Here is a 22,206-nt window from a genome sequence, read left to right on the forward strand (position 1 = left end):
CAACATTCTCGTTGGTTACCCTTACATTAAGAACCTTTAGAGAACTCCTAGGTAAATGAGGAATAACTGAAGCTTCAAAGGCCTCACCTAAAACTTCTTCCAGTTTGCAATTTACTATTGCTTGGATATTTTGATGAATAATTTTATCTTCGAACTGTTCACCTTGCAGATCCAAAATTTTTAAATCTTCACAGTCATGGAAAAAGAATGGTTCCTCTTCAATATCAATATAAGTATCAGTATGGTACAGCAGTTTTTCCAAATGTTGTCCTATTAAAGCCTTAACAACATTAAAACAAATTATTTCGTTAGTACCTCCATAAATTTTAAGAATTCTGAGTTGTAAACAACTTTTCAATTGTTCCAAAATATCTTCTTTTAAAATTGTAAATTGAAAATTTCTCGGAAATTGTAATGTTAATTTAGACAACTTAGAGAGATTACAGAGACAACCTAGCAATGTATCTAACTCATATGAGGGATCATATTCATTAGTGAAAACAACATTCAATCTTTCTAATGTTCTTGAAAGGAGACCCAAATTCTTTTGAAGATTCAATATTGTTTCATCAGAAGTTGATTTCCATGCCACCTTGAGCTTTTTCAAATGGGAGAATGAATTAGATGAAAATACTGAAAAGAATGAACCAGTTATATTTGATAGTGTGTCTCGAGCAAAGAGGGAAAATTTTTCAATCTTTTGTGAAACATTGGAAAGTACTAATGACAGGATAGAATCATCAAAATAACTAGGGTTGATAACCAAAACTGTTAAATTTGGACATTGTTGTGTGATATCCTCAATATTCTTGCGTGTTAGTGGATAGTTAGAACGAAACTCTGTCAAAGATTGAGGAAACCCAATCACGGTTTGATCCATTTCTTCTTCATGGAGCTTTCGTTCAGATACAAGACGCATCAACTCGAGAGTTTTTAAATTTTTAAACTCTTTCAACAAGTGAAAATATTCAGTTTTAAGATTAGTAAGTGTCAATACTTTCAAAGATTCCAACAATGGACTTGCATTCATTATCCACTCAACAATGAAACTTCCAGACACGCAAGTTGCAGCACTCAACCTCAACTCTTCCATTGACAATCGTCCAAGCTCACACAAACCCACATCTAAAAAAGCATATATTAATCGACCATTCATAAATAATAATAATAAATTGATAACAATTACCTGTTAATGACCAGAAATCCAAAGAATTGAATGTAAACAAATCAATAACCTTCAATCGTTTCATCTTGATCAGTAAATTATCCACAACTCCTCCGATCCTATGATTATCCAATCCGATGTGAATAAAGTATTGAGTCTTGTTATTCAGGAAATAATACCAGATCCACTCGGCAAAAGTCTTTGAAATAAATCTCATCTGCAGCAAGTGGTATTCATTGAAAAAACATAGCAAGTGTTCGGCACACAAATCACAAGGTAAATTCTGAATTTTCATTTTTTTTTTTGATTTGACAGGAAATCTTTGTTAAACTGGAATGAAATTGTAATATCTAAATAATTTAAATATTAAATTATTTAATATTTAAATATTTCAATTTTACATGATACAATTGAGGGATCTGATCTATTCTTAAATTCATCCTCAAAATATTTGTTTTGAATGAAATTTGAAAATGTCAACAAATAATTGGTTGTTTGACCTACAACAAATTAAGGATGATATGATGATAAATAACAATGATGATGGTTGGTAGTTGTTCCGATGGTGATGTACCAACTTGAATTTTTTCCTAATAATAAAATAATTTCCAAATCATGATGAAGGATTAATTCCAAAAATTGCAATTATTACTATTATTTAAATGATGATGAGATGATGTGGTGAAATTCTTGGAGTTAATAGATGTGAAACTACTCCAAGAATCAACAGAGTCGTGATGGACTGGTTGTTGCCAATATTTTTGACTTTTTCATTCTTTTCAAAATTGAAAAAAATGTTGAAGAGAACAAGTACCAGCCTTCAACCCAAGAGAAAATTCGGAGGCTCTCTCCTATCAACAGTGCACAATACCAATGGCACCAACTCTAGGGCAACCAATAGAATTAATCATCATGTTGGTTGTCTTTTTTCGAATCCTTCCGTTGGCTTTCATTCAACTATGGGAATTAATTCATCATCATCATCGAATATTAGTACAACAACAACATCATCTAATACTACTACTACTTCGAGTAAAAGAACATCAAATAATAATAATATTCAATCGATTAATATTGGAAATATTAATTTATATTCATCAACATCCGTTCAGGAAGGTGAACAAACAATAGAGCAAGAATTGTTAATACCAAATTATTCATTATTTGGAGAGGATGTTTCACAATTGGATCAACAGAAGGACATTCTTTCACATCTCAAGTGGATGGCAATGAAGGATAAGATGAAACAGGACATGTTTTTGATTGGACATTACGGAGAATTGAAGAGACATTTGGCATTTACATATTGCCAGTTGGCTAGAAGAAGTGTGGAATATGTTTGTATCACTAAAGATACAAGTGAACACGATTTTAAACAAAGAAGAGAAATAGAGACAGGTTCTGCTTTTTATGTGGATCAAGCTGCTGTTAGAGCTGCAAAGAATGGCTCAGTTTTGATTTTGGAAGGAATTGAAAAGGCAGATCTCAACATTTTGCCAATTTTGAATAATCTGATGGAGAATAGAGAAATGGCCCTCGAATCTGGAACCATGCTCATCTCTCCACAACGTTATAAACAATTAATCGAAGAGGAGGGGAAAACACCAGAAGAATTAAAATTAATGAAGATTGAACCAGTTCATGAAGATTTTAGAATTATTGCTATGGGATTGCCTGTTCCATATTATGATGGAAATACTTTGGACCCTCCATTGAGATCGAGATTTAATGCTAGAGTTATTGATTTACCATCAATGGAGTCAATCTTCAGTTCCTTGGTCAATCATAGAACCAATGACCAAGTTCTTTCATTTCTCAGCAATGAACAAAAGAAGAGTCTCTTCTTGTCTCTCATTCAATTCACTCAGTCTATTGTCCATTTGGATAACATGCTGATGAATAGTAAGGATGCTGTAAATACCAATAGCAAGACTGGCTCTATTGAATTGCTCCCAAGATTTCCAATCGATAATTTGAAGAATTTAATTGAAATGTTGAATGATTACAGATCGATATTTGCTTCCTCTGTTGAGAATGTCGAAAGTCTCATCCATACCTTATATCCTTTCGAACTCTTCATGTCGAGAGAGAAGGACAAATCTGAAGATGAAAAATTAGAGCAAAACAAAATGATTGAAATTATTAAGGAGCAATTGAAGGAGTGCTCGACCAAAATTCATGAAATAATTTCTCAAGATTTCTCTCCAGCATCATCTTCTGACCAGAAACAAGAATTAATTGGAAATCTTTTATCTCAAGCTAAGGCCACTCACTTTAAAGATATTGGATTTGTTCTGATTGAAAAACATAGACAAGTTCTCACTGAAATGATGAGATCTCATTTGTGTGGAAAGGATATGTGCTTGATTGGAGGCAAGGGTTCAGGAAAATCACTCATTTCTCATGCCTTTGCAAGTATGGTTGGCTACAAGGCAGTTGTCTTTCCAATGTACAAGGAAATGACTTCGAAGGATTTGCTACAAAAAAGAGGAACAGACTCGGCAGGTAATACCATTTGGAAAAATTCAGTGCTCATTGACTCAATGATTGATGGCTCGCTGTGTATCTTGGACGGCATTGATAGAATGAGTACAGATATTTTGCTTTCCATTCAAACTCTTATTCAAGATCGTGTATTGTACTTGTTCAATGGAAATCGTTATGTTTCACATGAATATTATGACAAGTTCCTTTCTCAAGGATTTACCAAAGAAGAGTTGAGCAGCAAGGGAATTTATAGAATTCATGAGGATTTTAGAATTATTGCTATCGGATTAAATGATTCCCTCAAGTGGCTCTCATTAGAATTATTCAACTTGTTCCATTTCCATACTGTTCCAAAACTTTCCATTGAAGAGGAGGTAGATTTGTTGAGTTCTAGAGTTGGAGCTGATGCATCTAGCCAAAATTTGATTAATGCCCTAATCAGAATCAAGAATGATTACAATAACACAGAATTCAACCAAGACCAGCGTTTAATTTCCATGAGAGATTTGATTAGAATTGTCAAGAGAAGTATGATTTTCAAGGATGAATGCATTTTGACCGCCATAGAAAGAACTACCATGACCTACTTGTTACCAAAGCACCATTTGGAATTATTAAGAAAATTGGCTATCAAGTACAAGGTTTCACACAATCAAAACACCCCAACTGATAAGCCAGTTCATATCGAAAAGACTGACACTCACATACAAATGGATGATATCAAAGTTCCAATTAATTTAAATGCCAATTTATTACTGGTTCCAAAGCCATACTTTGTGCAGACAGAACAACATGCCATTGTGATGAAAGCCATGCTCAAGGATCATCTCATTGGTGATCACAGTTTACTCATTGGCTATCAAGGTGTTGGTAAAAACAAGATTACAGATCAATTTTTAAATTTGCTCCAATGTGAAAGAGAGTACATGCAACTCCATCGTGACATTACCATTGCTTCTCTGACAGTTCAACCTTCTGTTGTGGATGGAGTTTTGACCTACATTGATTCTCCACTTGTTAAAGCTGTTCGCCACGGAAGAATTCTAGTTTTGGATGAAATTGATAAGGCACCTTTGGAAGTTGTTTCAATTTTAAAGTCACTAGTTGAGGATGGAAATATGGTTCTCGGAGATGGAAGAACAATTGTAACCATGAAGGAATATCAAAAGAGAAAGCAACAAAATGATCCACATTTACACAAACTCTTACCAATCATGAAGGGATTTAGAATTATTGCATTGTCCAATCCTCCAACATTCCCATTCCATGGAAATTCATTCTATGATGCTAGTGGTGATATTTTCTCTAATCACTATGTTAGTAATCCAAGAGGTGACAGTGAAATCAAATTGTTGCAAAGTTATGGACCAGATGTTCCATTGTTGATTATCAAAAAGTTGAGCGGTGCCTTTGATGATTTACGATTGGCAGTCGAAGAGGGTGTCATTCAATATCCATACTCTACAAGAGAATTGGTTCATATCGTCAAACATTTACAAGCATTCCCTAACGAGGCAACTCTTCAAGATGCACTTGCTAATGTTTTCGATTTTGACTCATTTGATAGAGAAACTCTTGAATTCTTGGCCAAAGTTTTCCAAAAACATGAAATTCCAGTATCATTCAACAATATTGGTGAGTAGTTTCAAAAGATTTTCAAAGTGCATCAACAATATTCCTTCTTCAGAACAATTTTCTATTAGGATGGCCCAAGAAGTTCCACTTGTAAAAACCAATGAAGGAAAAAACATTTGTTTTCTAAGTTCGAGTAAGTTTTCTTTTTTCTTTCCCATACTTAACCTGAGAAAGATCCAAAATTGACCTCAAGTTGTGAAATTCAAAACGTACCATATTTTATTAGAAATTACACAAGTAATCAAATGTATTACGATGAACCAGATTCTGGAGCTTTTGCTACAAAAAATCCAGCAGACAAATTTACAAATTTGATGGAATTTAGTGAATTGAGATATATCATTAACTTGCCATGCAACAAGGCTAAAGAAATTGTTTCTTTGGAAGATTCTGTACATGTCTTTTCAACATCAAATCCATTTGGAATGATTCATTTTGAGAGTAATGCATGTGATTCATTCAAAGTGACCGAGTTGTACTATATTCAATCTAAATTGGGTCCAAACTTGAGTTTTGTTTCTCTTAAAAACATCAAGGTAGTTGCCTTATTTTCTGCTAAACTTGCTAGACCAGACAGGTTCAAAGTCGATACTCAATCCAATTTCATAGACACTGATGTGTATGCACTGATTTATCATCCAAAACTCAATAAGAAATTTGAATTGGACTTTTCATATAGTCAATTCGTTCAAAATTCTCTGCATAAGGATGTGAGAAGTTTACCGATTCAAATTCTAACAGAATTTACCGATAGCCATTCAATGGTTGGAATCTATCAAAGTGGATCAAGAACAATTCAATTAATTGATATGAGCTCATGGGATCCTTCCGTTCCTATCAAAAGAGGTACACCTCCACATAATTCTAAGAGTATCCACTTGCCTTTTAACATAGACACCGTTAGATGGCTCTCACCAAATACATTCCTGGTTTTAGAGTATGGTGGTGTGAGTAATTATTGGAAAGTTGTGGAATTGAATGGAAATTCTGTGGAAATTAAGGATGTAAGCGACATGTCAACAATATCTCTCAAGGAGTATCATGTAAACTCGAGCGGAAAGGAAAATCTCATTTTTGCTCAACCATTTATCAAGGAGAATACTCCTCAAGAAGTATATTTGAGAAAGATTGCGAGAAAGGATGATTTACTCACTATTGAAACTGATTTATCTCTTCAAAAAGGAAATCCAAAAATTGTCAATGTACAAACCAAGTATTTGAAGAAATCCAACCAATTGGTTCTCCTACATCACGATAACGATGGTCTTCCTACATTGGATGTATTGAATTTTGAAAGGAATACTTATCGTAGAGTAACTCCCCCTGAGAGAAAGTCCAAAGTTGCACCTTCTTTCGATTCTTCCAAGTCTCGATTTGTAGACCTTTCCAATGGATACATTGCACTCTTAGATGAGGAAAACAAACTCTTCTTATTCAATTTGAATGTGGACAAGTTAGCAGAGGAAGCTATCAGCTGGAAAAAGTTCCACACTTCTGGTACCTCTTCTGACTCTCTCAAAATCGAATATATTCAACAAGACAAGGAAGCTAGCTTCCCTAAACACGGAAAAATTGATGATTTGCCTCATGTTGGAGGTAATACTTTTGCGGGTGGCTCTGGAGGGTTTGATACTGCCGGCTTAGCAGGCGCTGGAGGTCCATACCGATTATACAAGGAGGGAAATCCAATTGTTCAAGTTTCCGATGAAGTGAAGAATAATGTTAGTAAGGAAATTTTGGAAAGAGCCAGAGCCATGGCAGAACAAGCATACAAGAAGAGATTGCAAGAAATTGACATGACAGCGCATGAAATGAACTTGTACTCTCAATATAAGAATAATGTGAGCCAGCAAATTGATCAACTGAGAAAAACTCTTGCAGGATTAAAGTGGAGAGATGAAGAGGAGGAACGTGTTTGGATTAAAAATCAAACAACAGGTGAAATTGATGATAACAAGATTGTGGAAGGAATTGTTGGAGAAAAGAACATTTACAAGAGGAGAGCCAATGAAAATGAAAAGAGAAAATCAAATCTTCCTAAAAAGAAGAAGCTACTCCACTTTGTAATGGATGTTTCTGGTTCAATGTATCGATTCAATCATCAAGATGAAAGATTGGACAAAATGTTGGAAATTGCTGTCATTATTATGGAAAGTTTTAAAGGATTTGAGGACAGATATGAATACAAGATTACAGGGCACTCTGGACAAACAAGTTGTTTGGAATTGGTCAAAAGAGGAGCTCCACCAAAAGATGAAAAGGAACGTCTCAAGGTTCTTCTTAAAATGCATGCTCACTCGCAATATTGTTGGAGTGGAGATACGACAGTGCGAGCAATTAGAGATGCTTCAAAGAATGAGGAAAATGATTTTGTTTTTGTCTTTTCAGATGCCAACTTATCAAGATATGGAATTTCACATCAAGATATTGCTGTTCATTTGAAGAAGAATACCTTTATCATTTTCATTGCATCCATGTTTAATGAAGCACAAGAACTCAAGCAAGGTCTTCCATCTTCCAATAGTTTCGTATGTTTGGATACACGAGAATTATCAACAACTTTCAAGAAGATCCTATCTCAAAACATTACCATGAGTAAAAATAAATAAATTATGAATCATATTAGTACAACCTTAAAAGTCCTTTCCACCATTGGCAATTCCAAATCGTGGAATGATGAGATATATGAAAGATTCATGGAACACAATGTTTTGCACGATCCAAAGAATAGGTTCCACCTCAATAGGATATGAATACATGCCACCATCACCTTCCTAACATATTCCTCATTATCAAAAACCAATTATCTAATAGAAATATTCCTTGCTCATCATTTTGAGACATTTTTTAAAATATATTAATTAAATAATTTCATTGTAGTAATAATAAATTAGGAAATAAATATATTACACAATAAAACTACATTTGAGAATATTAATCAGTTTTGGTCTTCTTTTTTGGTGGCTTGGCAGCCTTTTCATTATTGCTCACAACTTCCAGAGTGTGCACGAGAGCATTGCAAGCAGTTTCAGTAAGGATATTTCCCTCACTATCTTTGCAGCAAAATCTTGGAACAATAGAGACCAGCTTGGAAAAGAATGGACACTTGCCATCGTCTCTCTTCTCTTCCAAAATATTGACCAGTTCTTCAGCAAGTTCTTTCTTTGGGAGGTTTCCAGATTCTTCATCTAGCTCTGCATAAACATCTTTGAGTTCCTTTAAGAGCAATTTCTTGGCGAATTCAGTAAAGAGATCATCAATGCAATTGTTTCCAAATACATCATATCTTTCAAAGGATGGAGTTGGAGCTGGTTCTTGAAGTGCCTTATAGAAACAAATGGTGCATAAATCATAGTCATCCTTCTCTGGATCGACATAACGATAACCTCTAATTTTCTCTTTACAAGCATTGCAAGAATAGGTATCGAAATTCTCCTCTCCTATAGTTTGGAAAATGTGATCGTGTGGGTGATCGACATCTTTACAAATTGGCAAATCAGAGCCCTTTTGTTTCATGACAATCTTTTCACAACAATAGCCACACAAATCATATTCTCCACAATCAAGACAATTGTATCTGATTCCAGTAATAGGTTCCTCACAAATGTCGCATGTGAATTCGGGCAAATCCTCTTGTTCTTCCTCTTCCTCTTCCTCAAATTCATCAATGGCTTTGACCCTTCCAATAATTCTACGTTTGAAGAATGCATTGATCAACTCTCTTTCCACATAACCATAACTATGTCTGCACTGATTGACATTTTCAACTAGCTCATAAAATCTATCCTTAGGAAAACAATCAATATGGAAGTTATCACTAGAATCCTTGTCCCAAATATAAGTCTCCCTATGCTCAATCTTGGCACCACACTCGGCACATTCAACACCCCAATATCCATTCTCACCTGGTGTGGAAAATGACAAATCTGTACAACCCAAATCTCTATAGTACATTCTGACAATTTTTATCATCTTTTGTTTCCAACTAGTTTCATCTTTCACTAGGTTTAATCTAGCCTCCAAAACCTCTTTCGTCCACTTTTCCTTCTCCTTCATCACATTGAACAGCAAAGGTTCCCACAAGGCATCAGACAAGGCAAAATTTCTAAATAATTTACAAACTGGTTCGATGCTCTGAGCCAAATCGTACTCATCCAAGAAGGATAATACCCTCAGAAAGAGAGGTTTAAATCCAATACCATCCATGATCCATTCTGGTGATTTCTCTTGAAATAAGACTCTTGATTTCGAATTATTGTTGTTCGATTGTTCCGAAGTTGTTGATTCTTGAGTGTTGTTGTTGATCGGTACGGGATCAGCGAACAAGCAGAGAAAATGATGTAATGGACGAACTTTGATGTCTTTCATTTTTTTTTATTAATTTTTTTTCAAAATCTGGAATTATTTATGGCGCCATACTTTACAATAACGCAAAATGTCTAAAAGAAAGAATTATGTTGCCGTAGCATGACTGTTGGCTTCATCTATAGAATTGATCATCAACTTAGTCTGATTCAGGGAGATTGGATCATTTTCATCATGTCTTGCTAATCGATTCGAGATATGGAGGAGCTTTTCATATTATCAAGAAGCCGACATAGCTCAGTTGGGAGAGCGTAAGACTGAAGATCTTAAGGTCCCTGGTTCGATCCCTGGTGTCGGCAAATTTTAATTTTCCAATATTCCTTTCAAACATAAATCTGTCTTTTAGATTTTATTAATAGAGTTCCGGCAAATGCGTATTTTGAAAATGCGCTTTTTTAAAATGCGCATTTTTGGTACTGGTTTTTTCTGGTAGATATTGAAAGTGGGTATTTGATTAAATTTAGTCAGTGTTTTTCGGTAAATATTGAATTTATTCACTCTTCAACAATTACATCAGAGTCAATATTGAACATGGATTTTTTTGGCATTACTATATACCTTTGGTTGAAGAAATACTGGTATTTCTATATTCATATCAATTTCCTTTACAGACTTGGTCTTGAAAGATCCTTTTTTACCTGGTGTTACCAATCCATATGATGCCAATCTATCTTCTTCATCCACACCATGAGAATCAGTTGGCTGAGTTGAAGTGGAATTTGGATTTTGTGATTGATTTTGTGTAGGATCTGCAGAACTCGAACCAATTTGTATCTAATGAACTGGAACCAAGTTACTATCTCCATGGTAAATATTATGGAACTAAAGACAACAATGGATCAAGTTTCCGAATTCATACCAGAAAAGGAGAAAGAGTTTGCAGCTTTGGCAGAAACAAAGAAACTACAAAAGAGCTTTTTCGAATCTCTCAAAAAACCCAAACAAACGGATCAATAATTATCGAAATTAGAAAGAAACTGTTGGGAATAAATTCAATGTTTATCAATTAATTTCGAAAAATACCGATTAAACACCATGTGGTGGAACTGGTTTTGATGGGTTCAATAAATTTCGAAAAACGTCGATTGATGGCAATCACCAACACCCACCAAAAAAAACCGGTACTGAAAATGCGCATTTTTTGAAAATGCGCTTTTTAAATGCGCATTTGCCGGAACTCTAATGTAAAGATAGTTTCAAATTTGCTACAATGAGCGTTTCAGCGATCACACATCAAAACACAATCCATTAAACATGCTCAAAACGGTACAACCACGGCTAAAAGAACGAAAAAAAATGTCGCTATTTACACTCCTGCTTGCCATTTGTTTATGTGGCTTGATTTATGCCATGCCACATGTCAATGCCACGGCTAGTCAATGCACCAGACCATTTAACACATACAGTTCAAGTGCCAAGAGAAGTACAGCTGCAGCAGTTGCTCTTTCTAAAACATTCGATTTTTCACAAGATATTTTAGCTGCACAAACAGCTGTCAACCAAGAATCTGATGTTTCGACATTGGCAGCTACAAGCTTATTTTCCTTCGGTAAGCTTTCTGCAAAAGCCAAACAAAATGTGAAAATGGCACCAAAACATTTCACTGGTAAAACTGGACCATTATTCGCCAAGATTCAGAATCGTATAATGGAATTCACTGGATTGGACGAAACTGCATGTGTTGCATGTCGATTGAATTGTCTAGATGCCATTCCTACCTTTGGAACTATCTTTAGCGAATGTGAAAATCAATTCTATTATTATGGATGTCAAAAAGTAGCTCCATGTCATTCCATGTCAGATGGCAATGTCGTATTGGAAACTGCTGTTGGTATTTGTTTGGAAAGAAATAAGTGTAAATTGGTAGATTCATTGGTAGATTTGCAAAATACTAGAAGAAGAATTGGATTTGCTAGGAGACGAATGGTTTCGCCAACAATAGACGAAATTAAGAAGGGAGTTGTTTCAAGAGTTGGACAATATATTGATAATTATAATAGAAAACCATTTTCTTTTGGTAAAAAGAGAGGTTTGTTTGGAGGTAGAGGTAGAAATTAAATCTTGTTGAGATTCTAATAAAGTTTAGTTTTTTCTTTCGTTTTATATAATAAACATTTTCCCGCCATTTATAACATACAGTAACAACAGTAAGTTCGAAGTTTAAAAAATAAGCAAAAATAAAAAATTGTTTTCTTAATCCAAAAAAAAAGCGTGGTCTAAAATATCATCACGAATATTAATTTTTTATTTTTCAATATTTTATACATATATTAGAGAGATGAATTCCAGAATATTTGATTGTGCCCAGACGAATAATAGCGAGAGGATGGAAATTCTGCTCGGAACCGATGAAAAGAAGAGGAAAATTCTTGCCAATGGAAGAAATAAGAAGAATTTGACTCCGCTGCATATTGCTTGTGATTGGAATGCTGCTCAGTGTGTAAGAGTCTTGTTGGAGGCTGGTGCTAATCGTGAGGCTGTTGATGATCATGGAAGAAATGCCTTCTCATTTGCAAAGAGAGGTGGATTTATTGAAATTATCAACATGTTGGAAACTTACTACCCGAATGGTAGTTTGATCAATGAAAAGATTGGAAATAAGGGTGGTGCTTCGTCTTCCTCTGCATCAGCATCATCATCATCAGATGTGAAGGAAAATAATGCAAAGATTAGTGATTTAACAATGAATATTGTGCAAGCATCATCAAATCCAATTAAGGAAAACAGTCAAGAGAAGGAGGTGAGATTTGAAGCTCCTCTTAAAAGAACTGCTTCTTATTTTTCAAAGAGTTCAAAGGTGCCAAAAATGGAAGATGATGAATCTGTGAGCAGTGCTGGCTATTCACAATCAGATGATGAATTAGATAGTCCAATAGTCAGTTCTAGAATTCAATGGGTTTCGACTGAGAAACGTAAACAAAGACCAAAATCAAATCCAAACAAGATATCACCAATATCAAGAGTTAGACCAGTAACAAACCAAGTATCAAAGAATACAGGAAGCGAAACAAAGTCATGTGCAACAACATTTGATATTATCAAAACAAAACCAATCAGTAAGAAGGAAACTAAACTTGTCACTGAGAGTAAGGACTTTGATGAGAATGAAAAACAAGTTCTTCTCAATATGAAACGTCAATATTTCAAGATTAACTTACAAGGAGCCGAATATACTATTCATGCAAGACTATTACAAAATGATTCTGAAAAGAAAGTGATATGTTGTCATGGATTTTCATACTGCCAGTCTGGTTATCAATGGATCAAGTTGGCTGCAGCTCTTCATCAACGTGGATGGGATGTCATATTATTGGATTTACCAGGCTTTGGAAAGAGTTCTGGCGCTACTCATCAAACAAGAATTTGGAAAAATGATGGACCTGATATTGTGAAAACTATTTTGGAAGGTTTGTCTTTACCAAGGATATGTGTTATTGGAAGATGTGGAGGAGCTGCAACACTCATGAGAACATTTGTAAAATATCCTCATCTATTTCACAAACGATTTTTGACCCACAACTCAGTCATTGGTGAATGGCCACTTCAATTCGACAATCTCCTCCAGAAAACCAAAACAAAACTCATGGTGACATGGTGTGCAGATCCTGATCACTCTAAAATGTGTGTCGCCTACAAGCATTTGAACTTTTTGAGAAAGACCAATTTTGAAAATGTTAAATTCATGGATATAGACCTCAACTTTTTAGGTAGTGGAAATGGATATGTTGAAGGGATAACTAGAACTAATTTTGTAAATTACAACATTCCAAGTCCAGAATATCTAAAGATGGCTATAACCCACTTGGAAGAAGCTTATGCACCATAAGTGTTGAATCAACATTTCGAATTTGTTAATGATGACAGTTGGCATTTTGTTGGCTTGTTCATTCTCTTGAGAATCTAGTGTGATGGAATAGCTAGTCCCCCTTCCTGATATTGGATCCAAATTAGTTCATGTTTGCCACCTTCAATATTTTTACAAAGTTTACAAAAATTGTTAAAAATCAAATTCGAATTGTGCCAAACAAGCGCAACAACTCTTTCCAAATCTTTTTGTTTTTGGGCCTTTCGCCATGGCTGTTTTTTAATAATACTACATTCGTCATGGATTAGGGCACCTCGGACGAAACTAAATTGTCGTATCCGCTTAACCAGGTACTAAATTGCACTGATTTTTTGAATGTTTTCAAAGTAAAAACAAACGTCTAGATTGCCACTCAACGATGAAACATGCAACAAGCAAACATTTCTCTACATAATCAAAGAAGAAAGCATACGAAACACATTCGAATATATCTTCTCCTCACAATTCTTGGAATTCTTTCTTTATTACTCGGATTGATAGAGATTGGCATTTCCATCGTGTTGGGTATTTGGAGTGCCGTGAAATGTCGTGATGATGATTGTGATGAAAACTTAACAGCATGGATTATAATTCCATTATGTTTGACGGCTGCCATGTTTGCATGTGTTGGGTTTATTTTGATACCTGTTGGGATTTTGGGAATGTTAAAGTGGAGGAGAATGGAAATGATGAATGCAGTGATGGAAAGTCAGCATGTTGCGTCTGTTTAGTTTGGTTTCGAATGTTTTCTAATTTTTGAAAACTTGAGATTTTTTCCTATTGAGAAACAATGAAATAGTGCCAGAATTGGTCAATTTAGATTTTACTGGTTTTTAACCTTATAAATCTTTCCATTTGTGCATTATTTTCATGAGTTATGTTTCGTTTCAATATTACAATTCCATTAGAAACATGTGTTTATTCTACCACGTAAAAACTTCCTTATGGAGATGGAATCTAATTCCATTTCTTTCATTTGCATCCCAAATGGCATTCGAAACTGAAGTTACCAATTGTTCTGGACCACAAACTAAAACACCAACATATGCATTCAATTCTCCTCTTTCTTTCATTTCCTTTTTCACTTGTTCCAAGAATTGTTTTGGATTGGCTCTTCCTTTATGAATAAATGCTGTTTGTTGTGAATTTTCTTCTTTCATTTTGGAAATGAAAATATTTGGTTTTAAATTCTTATTTCCATTCGTTTCCAAGAGTTGAGGAAATACTTGAATCATATCAGTGGTTGGAATTGACCAACAAGTATAAACAGTCTTATCTTGAATATTCTTTTCCAACAAGTGTGAATAAATTGAATGAACTGGTGTAATACCAATTCCACCACCAAACATGACAATTGTCTTGTATCTCAATAATGGAACTGATAATGATCCATAAGCACCTTCAACTCTACAAATTAATTCATTGGCTGATTGAGCCTTCTCTTGAGCAATTTTTGCAACTTGTTTTGACCATCCACTTCCAAAATTCTTTACATGAACTGTAAATTCTAATTCCTTCTTTTTAATCATTCCACCATCAATTTCCTTACAACTACTAACTGTGATTGGATGGTGTTGATATTTTGAAACAGCAGGAATGTATAAGAATATGAAATGTCCCATTGAAGGATTACTGCCAAATGTCAAGAATGGTTTTCTCATTGTAATGGTTGTAACTTGACTCTTTTCATCATATTTGATTGAATCAATTTTGGTTGGAATACCAAATCCAAATACCACTCTCAAAAATACATCAAACAGATATAATAAAATTGATAATGCCATATAAGGTAATAAATTAATATATCCAGAACCATGAATAATTGATAAAATGACAATTAAAATGGACAAGATGACATGTGAAATTAAAAAGACCTCCCATAGCTTTCTTCTTATGACTGGGAATGTCATTAACCAAAGAATAGTCATGAAAAACCATGCAATAATTCCCAAAATTGGAAATGTTGGAGATGTCACATCAACTAAATATAATCCAGATGCATTATAATGAACAACCATTGCAATTCCATGAGCAGTTACAAAAAACCATTGTAAAATACCCAACCATCTGTGATATTTAATTGCTCTATCAAATGAAATTCCAAATAAAACTTGTAAAACTGAATATCTCGTGACTGGAAATAAAATTAATCCAAAATTGAAAACACAAACAGAAGCAAATGCTTTTCCAGCTTCAGCTGATGTTGCATTCACATATCCAAATGCAAACCAAATGGCCACAAGAATCCAATAACATGAAATTACAACAGCTTCACCCAAAGTTAAATCTAAAATGGTATTAATGTAAATTCCAATAAATTTCAAATTGACTTGTTTGGTCAATCTTCTGTACAAGATCAAATCAAGGAATAGATTTGGATTCACTCTTGGTCCAATCACACTCAATAAGAATCCACCAATAACCAACAATCCACAAATGAATGCAGTAGCAATCAAATGCCATCTGTAGGAATTGGCAAGTTTGGTCAATGAGTTCATTGAGATACTTCCATCCTTAATGTTGCCAGTAGAAGAACCACATGTGGCCAATTCACTGCCAGGAGGAGCTGCCAAGTGTGCCAAAGTAGCTGTTTGTAAAAAGTTAATCATGACATTTTTGCCTCTGTAATTGTGGACATATTCCATGGATGTAGATGTTTTGGCTATAGCCCAAGAAATTGAAATTTGTGCATTTGTAAATAAGTGATCCAATGAATCCTTAGTATTGACCAAACGTGTCCATTTCAAATGAAGTTCATAATTTCCACTCACAGATCTTAATCCTCCATTTTTGGAAATGAAATCTTGAGATGAATCTAATGTTGGTGCTTGAAGATTACCTTGCATGTATGTGTCTAATATAACTGGGTTTCCACTTGAATCCACATATCCAAACATTGTATCAGCAGTGTCCATTCCAGAGTTGGTTCCATGATTAAATCCAATTGATGCATAGCCATAAATTCCTGTGGCAATCAATCCAAATTCAATAATTGGTACATTTGCATCATTTGGATTTGTTAAAACTTTCCAATACAATTTCAAAGAATCAGAAGTTCCATAATTAGCAACTAACTTGTAATTAGCTGTAGGATAATCAGCAGAGTTGACCCACTGAGTTAAAATACTTTGTGAATATCCAGTTTGAAGTGAACAGGTCGAATTACTACTACTAGAACCTCCATCCGAAACTACTGGTTGACTTGGCAATACTCCATACTCACCAGTAGCATAACCAGCTGAAAGGAAATTCAAACTTGGACCTTTGCCAGTGCTGGTATGTCTAACCATTCCAGTACTGGTGGAGTGGAGTGCCCAGGAAGTTTTCATGACTGCATTGGTGAAAATGACATCGTGGGAATCTCCTGTTTTAACGAAACGTGTCCACTTGATATGTGTCTCACCTGTGGCCGAGTTGTATCCACCATTTCTTTGAAGGATATCATCGGAAGCATCACTCACTGGTGATTGTGGCTTTGCAACCATCCATGCATCCATGATGGTTACACTTTGAGAAGCACTATTATAATACCCGAAAACTTTATCAATTCATCATCATTAATAATATTAAGTTAATATTGCCAATAACAACTTACTGGTATCACCCTTCATTGGATCTCCATTTAAATAACCAAAGCAAAACGAGACGTAACCTCTCGTGTTTTTGGCCACAGCTCCAAATTCCAAGATTGCATCATTAATATCAGAGCTTTTTTCATTCCTTAATAATTTCCAATATAGCTTGAGATTGGAACTGAATGTGGCCACATTTCCCGATGGATAATCAGTGGAAGATACAAACTGAGTATTCATACTCTGACTGTATACAATAGTTGCCTTACGTTCCGAACCTTTTATTCTTCTAGTTGTATTATAATTATTATAAGTATCTAATATTTTATAATGATGATGATGAAACTCTTGAAAGCAACAACAACATCATCATCATCGTCAATACAATAATCAAACTCCTTAGCCATTGACTCGAAATTAAATGATGATTCTTTGATAACGCCATTTTTCTTATTACTTCTTAATTTGTTTTAAAAGTGCATCACAATTTGGCCATTACTGTTCATTCATATCTCTCACTTGTGTATGGCCACTGTAATAGAAGAAGGTTCTTAGAAGTGGAGTGGATCAGTCTTTGGGTTTTCCAAGTTCTTCATTCCAATATTAGTTCTGATAATTATTAGTGAAAGAATATAATTTGGAAAGTCTGCAATCTTAATCAATGCCATCTTGATGTCATTATCCTATCTCATTTCCTTTGAAAGTTCAGCATTGCATTAGAAATCATTTCCAACACCGTTAAAGAATTTCAGAAACAATTTCATTGACTTTGGGTATTCTAATCAATTTCTATTTTCCCAGATAGGAGTGTTAAATCTATTGCTTGCAACCAGATGGTTACCTTTTTGGAAATTTACAGTATTGAAGCTTGTTTCTTTGACATGGTTTACAATGCTATTTTCAATTTTGAGTTCTCATAGAACCATTCAAAGTTGATTGTAAATTGTAATTTTATAAAATATATGGAAATCTTTATTAATAATCTTACTATCGTTAAATTAGAGTTTCACGGTACACATATTTAATTGCCTACCACTTTTTCAAGAAAATCCCTTTAAAAAACCTTGATTTCCATTAATGATTCTACTAGACCATGTTTAGAACACGGTAACCATTTTAAATTTTACAATATCTTTGTGCATTTCCCTTCTTGTAAATTAAATATTGATACGAGACTACTTGTAAACCCTATAAATGAAGCTAAAATTGCCGTTGCTTCATTCAATAACAAACAAAAAAACAATTAAACTCATTATTCGAATCTCAAAAATGTCTGCCCAACAAACTATGATTGTCATGATGCTCTTGGCTTGTATCATGTTCTTCTTTGCCTCACCAATTAATGCTCAATATTATGAATCTGAAGTTTATGCTGGTGCTGCTGAACAAGGTTTTGCTGCCATGTTGTTGATTGCCATCTTGGCTGTTATTGGAATGGTATTCTAAACTACTGATGTAATTCTAATAATTTCACTCTTCTTCCTTTGTATATTAACTAGTAGTGTCAGCACCCATACCGGTATGCCATTAAACAAAGTGGCATACACCATATTGTATAATATTTGTAACAGTAAATAACATTGTTATTTGAATTCATTGTCAAAACAATTAACCAACAGAGTTAGAAGAAGATAAGCTGCTCACTTTGTTTGATTGCGAAAACTCAATTAATTACTCGGTAACAATCAGAAAGGATTACAGACAAGCTTGCACCATGCCAAAATTTACATTTTTCAAATATTGTAAAAAAAAATTGTGAAAAATGTTAGGTTCACTGTGGAGAGGCTGATTTTCGGAGTGGTTTCTCGTGATGAAACTCTGCGAATTTCACAACATTATTTCAACACGACTTGAATAGTAGTAATAATAGTAATTTTTATTGGTGGATTAGAATTATGAAAATTGGAAATTATTTTTCGTGATGGAAAAATTCAAGGTGATGTTTCCATCACATCCGTATCATTCACTACTATATCTGCTGGAAAAGTGTCAAAGCAACATTGTTCGGAATGGTCAATAGTAGGGTAGGGAACTTTCTCTGGTAAATTTTGAGCAAGTTTTGATAGGTAAAAAACGAATTTACAAACAACATAGATGTTAAATGTGAATAATTTTCACCACTTCAGAAATCACTCAACAACCTGATTTGCAAGCTATAAAACAATAAATAGGTTTTACCAACACAAATAAGAAAACCACATAATATTACCGTTACGAAATTCAACAAAAAAAAATACAACAATCTGTACCAACATGATGACTGAATGCTTTTACTTGAGTGGGACGTAGGCAGGTCTTCTCATCTCACTTCTTCTTCTGCTCACATAAATAATTCCCACCACAGCAATCGAAGTTGCCAAAACCATCAACACCCCACCAATGGTAGCACATATAATGATGGCCAGATTTTCCTCCTCCTCCAAAAGTGATGATAGACCTCTGGGAGGATGATTCTGAGAGGATTTTCCAACAATTGGATGGAATGGATGTGGAGAAATTCCCCTCCTAAAGGTGGGATAGTCCTGTACGGAGAAGGTTGTGCCATTCATCATGATGTTTAAATCTCCGTAGAGTGAGTGGATGTAATGGCTGTTTTGGCAGAGTTTGCATTTGGAGTTTTGACTTCCTTCGATGCAACTTTCCATCTTGTAGCTCATTACTGAGAATTTTGTAAAGATTTCCAGTTGACCTTTGATTTGAGCAGCAGCTCCTTTGCATTCATCACGTGAAGTTTTCTGAATAATCATTTCATAGTTGGCTGTGAGAATATCATATCTGTTAGTGGTTGGTTCAATTTGAGTTGCATTTCTAAACTTGACAAATAATTCAGTGCTTGGATCTGGATTTGTGGAAAACCAATTCGAATCATCATGATACAGAAAATTATATTGGAAAGTATCTGATGGATAGGGAATTTCACTCCTTTCCAGAATTACTGTCAATGCATGACTATGTAATGTGATACGAGTGCAATTATTCTCCTCTGAAAATGCAAATGAATATCCACGAACATATTGAATCCACTTGTAACAGCCATAGGATATGACCGATTGACTAACAGAAGAAAATAATCCAATATTCACCTGACAGGTTAAACTAGCTTGTGATCCAAATTGAAGAATGGTATCATTTTGGACTAGATTAAATGTTGAATGTTGAATATTGACCATAATATCTTTAAATTCATCGGATTTTCTCTCAAGGTCAACTATATGGAAACGTGCTGTTGAAGAACCAAACCAGACAAACATTTGATTAAAATCACTTTCTCTCGTTTGGCTTTCCTTCATGTAAATGCTCCGATAATAGTTTCCCGATAGACATTCATTACTTTTCACAAATTGACCATTCGTCAGTAGAAGTAGTATGCATATCATCATGATAAAGAAAAGTATTGATGTAAAATTAATGTTGTTGTTGGTGCTGAATTGATGAAGTTTAGGTGTAGACATTTTTTCTTTAAATTCAGGAGTTTTGGCAGTTAACACACCGAATCTCCATTGAGGGCGTTGACACTGTAAAATTTCGTCCGCACCATGATGTATTTGCCCTTAGATTGGTTCAACACCATGTTACCATTGTTGTATCCAAAGCATTAAGTTGATGTTATTAATTTCACATATATCCAAATTGGAAATGAATAAATTTGGAATATTGCCAAAGCTGGAAAATAAGGGAGTTTGATAAATAAACTGGACTAAATTTTTTAAATTTATCAAACAAACTCAAACAAAATGAATAGAGAAGAATCCAAACAAGAACAAATTCTATCCGCACAAAGAAAGCAACATCCACATCTAGGACCATCTGGTTGGCCACCAATGAATAAGAAGAGGGATGATACAATCAGCACAGAAAGAATCCAAGGTCGAGAGAATGCTCCTCATGTTGGTGAATCCAGTGTAAACTTTAATCAAACAGAGGATCATGATTGGGTTGTTTTGTAAATATTTTACATTGATATATTATACAGTTGTTTTAGCAGTAAATTCCTCTTCCAAACCTTCCAAAGTAGAAAATCCATCTGATAATGTAATGATTGTTACATCACACAAATCTGTCTTTTCGTTAAACTTGTAAATAAAGTGAGTGCCAACATTATTTTCATCCTCATAGAATAGAACGTTGTAATCAGCTGTTCCATTTCCAGAAATTACACTAGGATACACTCTATACTTGACATTTCGTTTTAATATCAAGTCTCCTGATTGTTTAAAGTCAATATCTGAAAGTTGAATTTCAAATTTGCTAGGTCCTCCTAAAATTACAAATTTTTCTATTCTCAATCGTTAGAATATTCACAATTCTCGTTCAAACTTACCTTTGGCGAGAATGGCAACCTTATTTTGAATCAAATAAGCATCGAATAAGGAACTAGGATTGATTCCGTGCAAACTCAAATCAATTTTGGTCCATCCACTGTGCATTTGTGCTGAACCAAGATTTCCAGTAATGTACAATTCATTATTCTCGGTACAAATTAAAGAAACCCATTGTCCAGCACTAATAGCCTTAATCTTACTATTTGTTGGAACAGTTAGAGGCATTGGATCATAAATCTTGTTTGGTGTTGCATACCCCAATTGTTGATAATCATTAGATCCGAAAACAACTCCACTATCATCCTCAAATATTACTATACAATAAGCATAACCAGAAGCAATCAGTTTGACTGATTTCCCCTTCACTAATGGTGATGCTATTTCAACAGGTGTATGAATATCATGTTCAGAATCTGATGGTTGTTTAGCAAACTGTGCAAGACCTGTATTTCCACAAAAATACAATCTCTTATCAGGTACAGTCACAAAGTAGGTGTGGCCATATCCAGAGTAGGCAGATCCGAATGCCTGTACACCTTCTGGAACGACAACCTTCTTGGCCTTGATTTGTTTGGTATAATCGAGTGAATTCTTATCATCAGTTCCAGTTTGTCCCCTTTATAATTAGATCCAAAATATTTTACATCATGATCAATTTGTTGATGATTTAATTATTTAATTAGATCATTTATAATATTTAAATATTCATATGATGATGATGATGATTGATGAGATGGAATAATAAATTTTGATCAATTCCAAGATCATTATATTAATATATTAATAATATTAAAATTACACACAAATGATCAAAGA

General features: G+C 34.4%; 9 protein-coding genes and 1 non-coding gene across 10 annotated transcripts in view; 5 read left to right on the forward strand and 5 right to left on the reverse strand.

The window, feature by feature from the left end:
* NAEGRDRAFT_53933 (uncharacterized protein) overlaps nt 1–1,382 on the reverse strand; it is a gene marked incomplete at both ends in the record, with an annotated part of 6,050 nt that extends 4,668 nt beyond the window's left edge. Inside the window, 2 exons of the mRNA XM_002669898.1 lie at nt 88–1,125; nt 1,187–1,382. Of these exons, the coding sequence (XP_002669944.1) occupies nt 88–1,125; nt 1,187–1,382 (1,234 nt within the window). The remainder of the gene's footprint in view (nt 1–87; nt 1,126–1,186) is intronic.
* A 577-nt stretch (nt 1,383–1,959) lies between these two features.
* On the forward strand, nt 1,960–5,295 carry NAEGRDRAFT_75164 (uncharacterized protein; the record flags this gene model as incomplete). The annotated part of the gene is made up of 1 exon (XM_002669857.1): nt 1,960–5,295. The coding sequence occupies one exon, from the start codon at nt 1,960–1,962 to the stop codon at nt 5,293–5,295; it is 3,336 nt and encodes a 1,111-aa protein (XP_002669903.1).
* Nucleotides 5,296–5,532: 237 nt separating this feature from the next.
* Nucleotides 5,533–7,896, forward strand: NAEGRDRAFT_75165 (uncharacterized protein; the record flags this gene model as incomplete). The annotated part of the gene is made up of 1 exon (XM_002669858.1): nt 5,533–7,896. One exon carries the CDS (start codon nt 5,533–5,535, stop codon nt 7,894–7,896), a length of 2,364 nt encoding a protein of 787 aa, XP_002669904.1.
* A 272-nt stretch (nt 7,897–8,168) lies between these two features.
* On the reverse strand, nt 8,169–9,655 carry NAEGRDRAFT_59833 (uncharacterized protein; the record flags this gene model as incomplete). Its single annotated transcript, XM_002669899.1, has 1 exon — nt 8,169–9,655. One exon carries the CDS (start codon nt 9,653–9,655, stop codon nt 8,222–8,224), a length of 1,434 nt encoding a protein of 477 aa, XP_002669945.1. The 3' UTR covers nt 8,169–8,221.
* A 223-nt stretch (nt 9,656–9,878) lies between these two features.
* Nucleotides 9,879–9,951, forward strand: NAEGRDRAFT_t762. Its single transcript has one exon. It is a non-coding gene; the product is annotated as a tRNA-Phe (tRNA).
* A 955-nt stretch (nt 9,952–10,906) lies between these two features.
* On the forward strand, nt 10,907–11,746 carry NAEGRDRAFT_59834 (uncharacterized protein; the record flags this gene model as incomplete). The annotated part of the gene is made up of 1 exon (XM_002669859.1): nt 10,907–11,746. The coding sequence occupies one exon, from the start codon at nt 10,907–10,909 to the stop codon at nt 11,708–11,710; it is 804 nt and encodes a 267-aa protein (XP_002669905.1). The 3' UTR covers nt 11,711–11,746.
* Nucleotides 11,747–11,930: 184 nt separating this feature from the next.
* On the forward strand, nt 11,931–13,478 carry NAEGRDRAFT_75168 (uncharacterized protein; the record flags this gene model as incomplete). Its single annotated transcript, XM_002669860.1, has 1 exon — nt 11,931–13,478. The coding sequence occupies one exon, from the start codon at nt 11,931–11,933 to the stop codon at nt 13,476–13,478; it is 1,548 nt and encodes a 515-aa protein (XP_002669906.1).
* A 941-nt stretch (nt 13,479–14,419) lies between these two features.
* On the reverse strand, nt 14,420–16,993 carry NAEGRDRAFT_75169 (uncharacterized protein; the record flags this gene model as incomplete). The annotated part of the gene is made up of 1 exon (XM_002669900.1): nt 14,420–16,993. One exon carries the CDS (start codon nt 16,991–16,993, stop codon nt 14,420–14,422), a length of 2,574 nt encoding a protein of 857 aa, XP_002669946.1.
* Nucleotides 16,994–19,338: 2,345 nt separating this feature from the next.
* Nucleotides 19,339–20,319, reverse strand: NAEGRDRAFT_75170 (uncharacterized protein; the record flags this gene model as incomplete). The annotated part of the gene is made up of 1 exon (XM_002669901.1): nt 19,339–20,319. The coding sequence occupies one exon, from the start codon at nt 20,317–20,319 to the stop codon at nt 19,339–19,341; it is 981 nt and encodes a 326-aa protein (XP_002669947.1).
* A 714-nt stretch (nt 20,320–21,033) lies between these two features.
* Nucleotides 21,034–22,206, reverse strand: part of NAEGRDRAFT_75171 (uncharacterized protein) — a gene marked incomplete at both ends in the record, with an annotated part of 1,802 nt that continues 629 nt past the window's right edge. The window contains 2 exons of the mRNA XM_002669902.1: nt 21,034–21,326; nt 21,390–22,006. Of these exons, the coding sequence (XP_002669948.1) occupies nt 21,034–21,326; nt 21,390–22,006 (910 nt within the window). The remainder of the gene's footprint in view (nt 21,327–21,389; nt 22,007–22,206) is intronic.

This window comes from Naegleria gruberi (genome assembly GCF_000004985.1).
Source record: "Naegleria gruberi genomic scaffold NAEGRscaffold_77, whole genome shotgun sequence".
Taxonomy (NCBI): Eukaryota; Heterolobosea; class Eutetramitea; order Acrasida; family Naegleriidae; genus Naegleria; species Naegleria gruberi.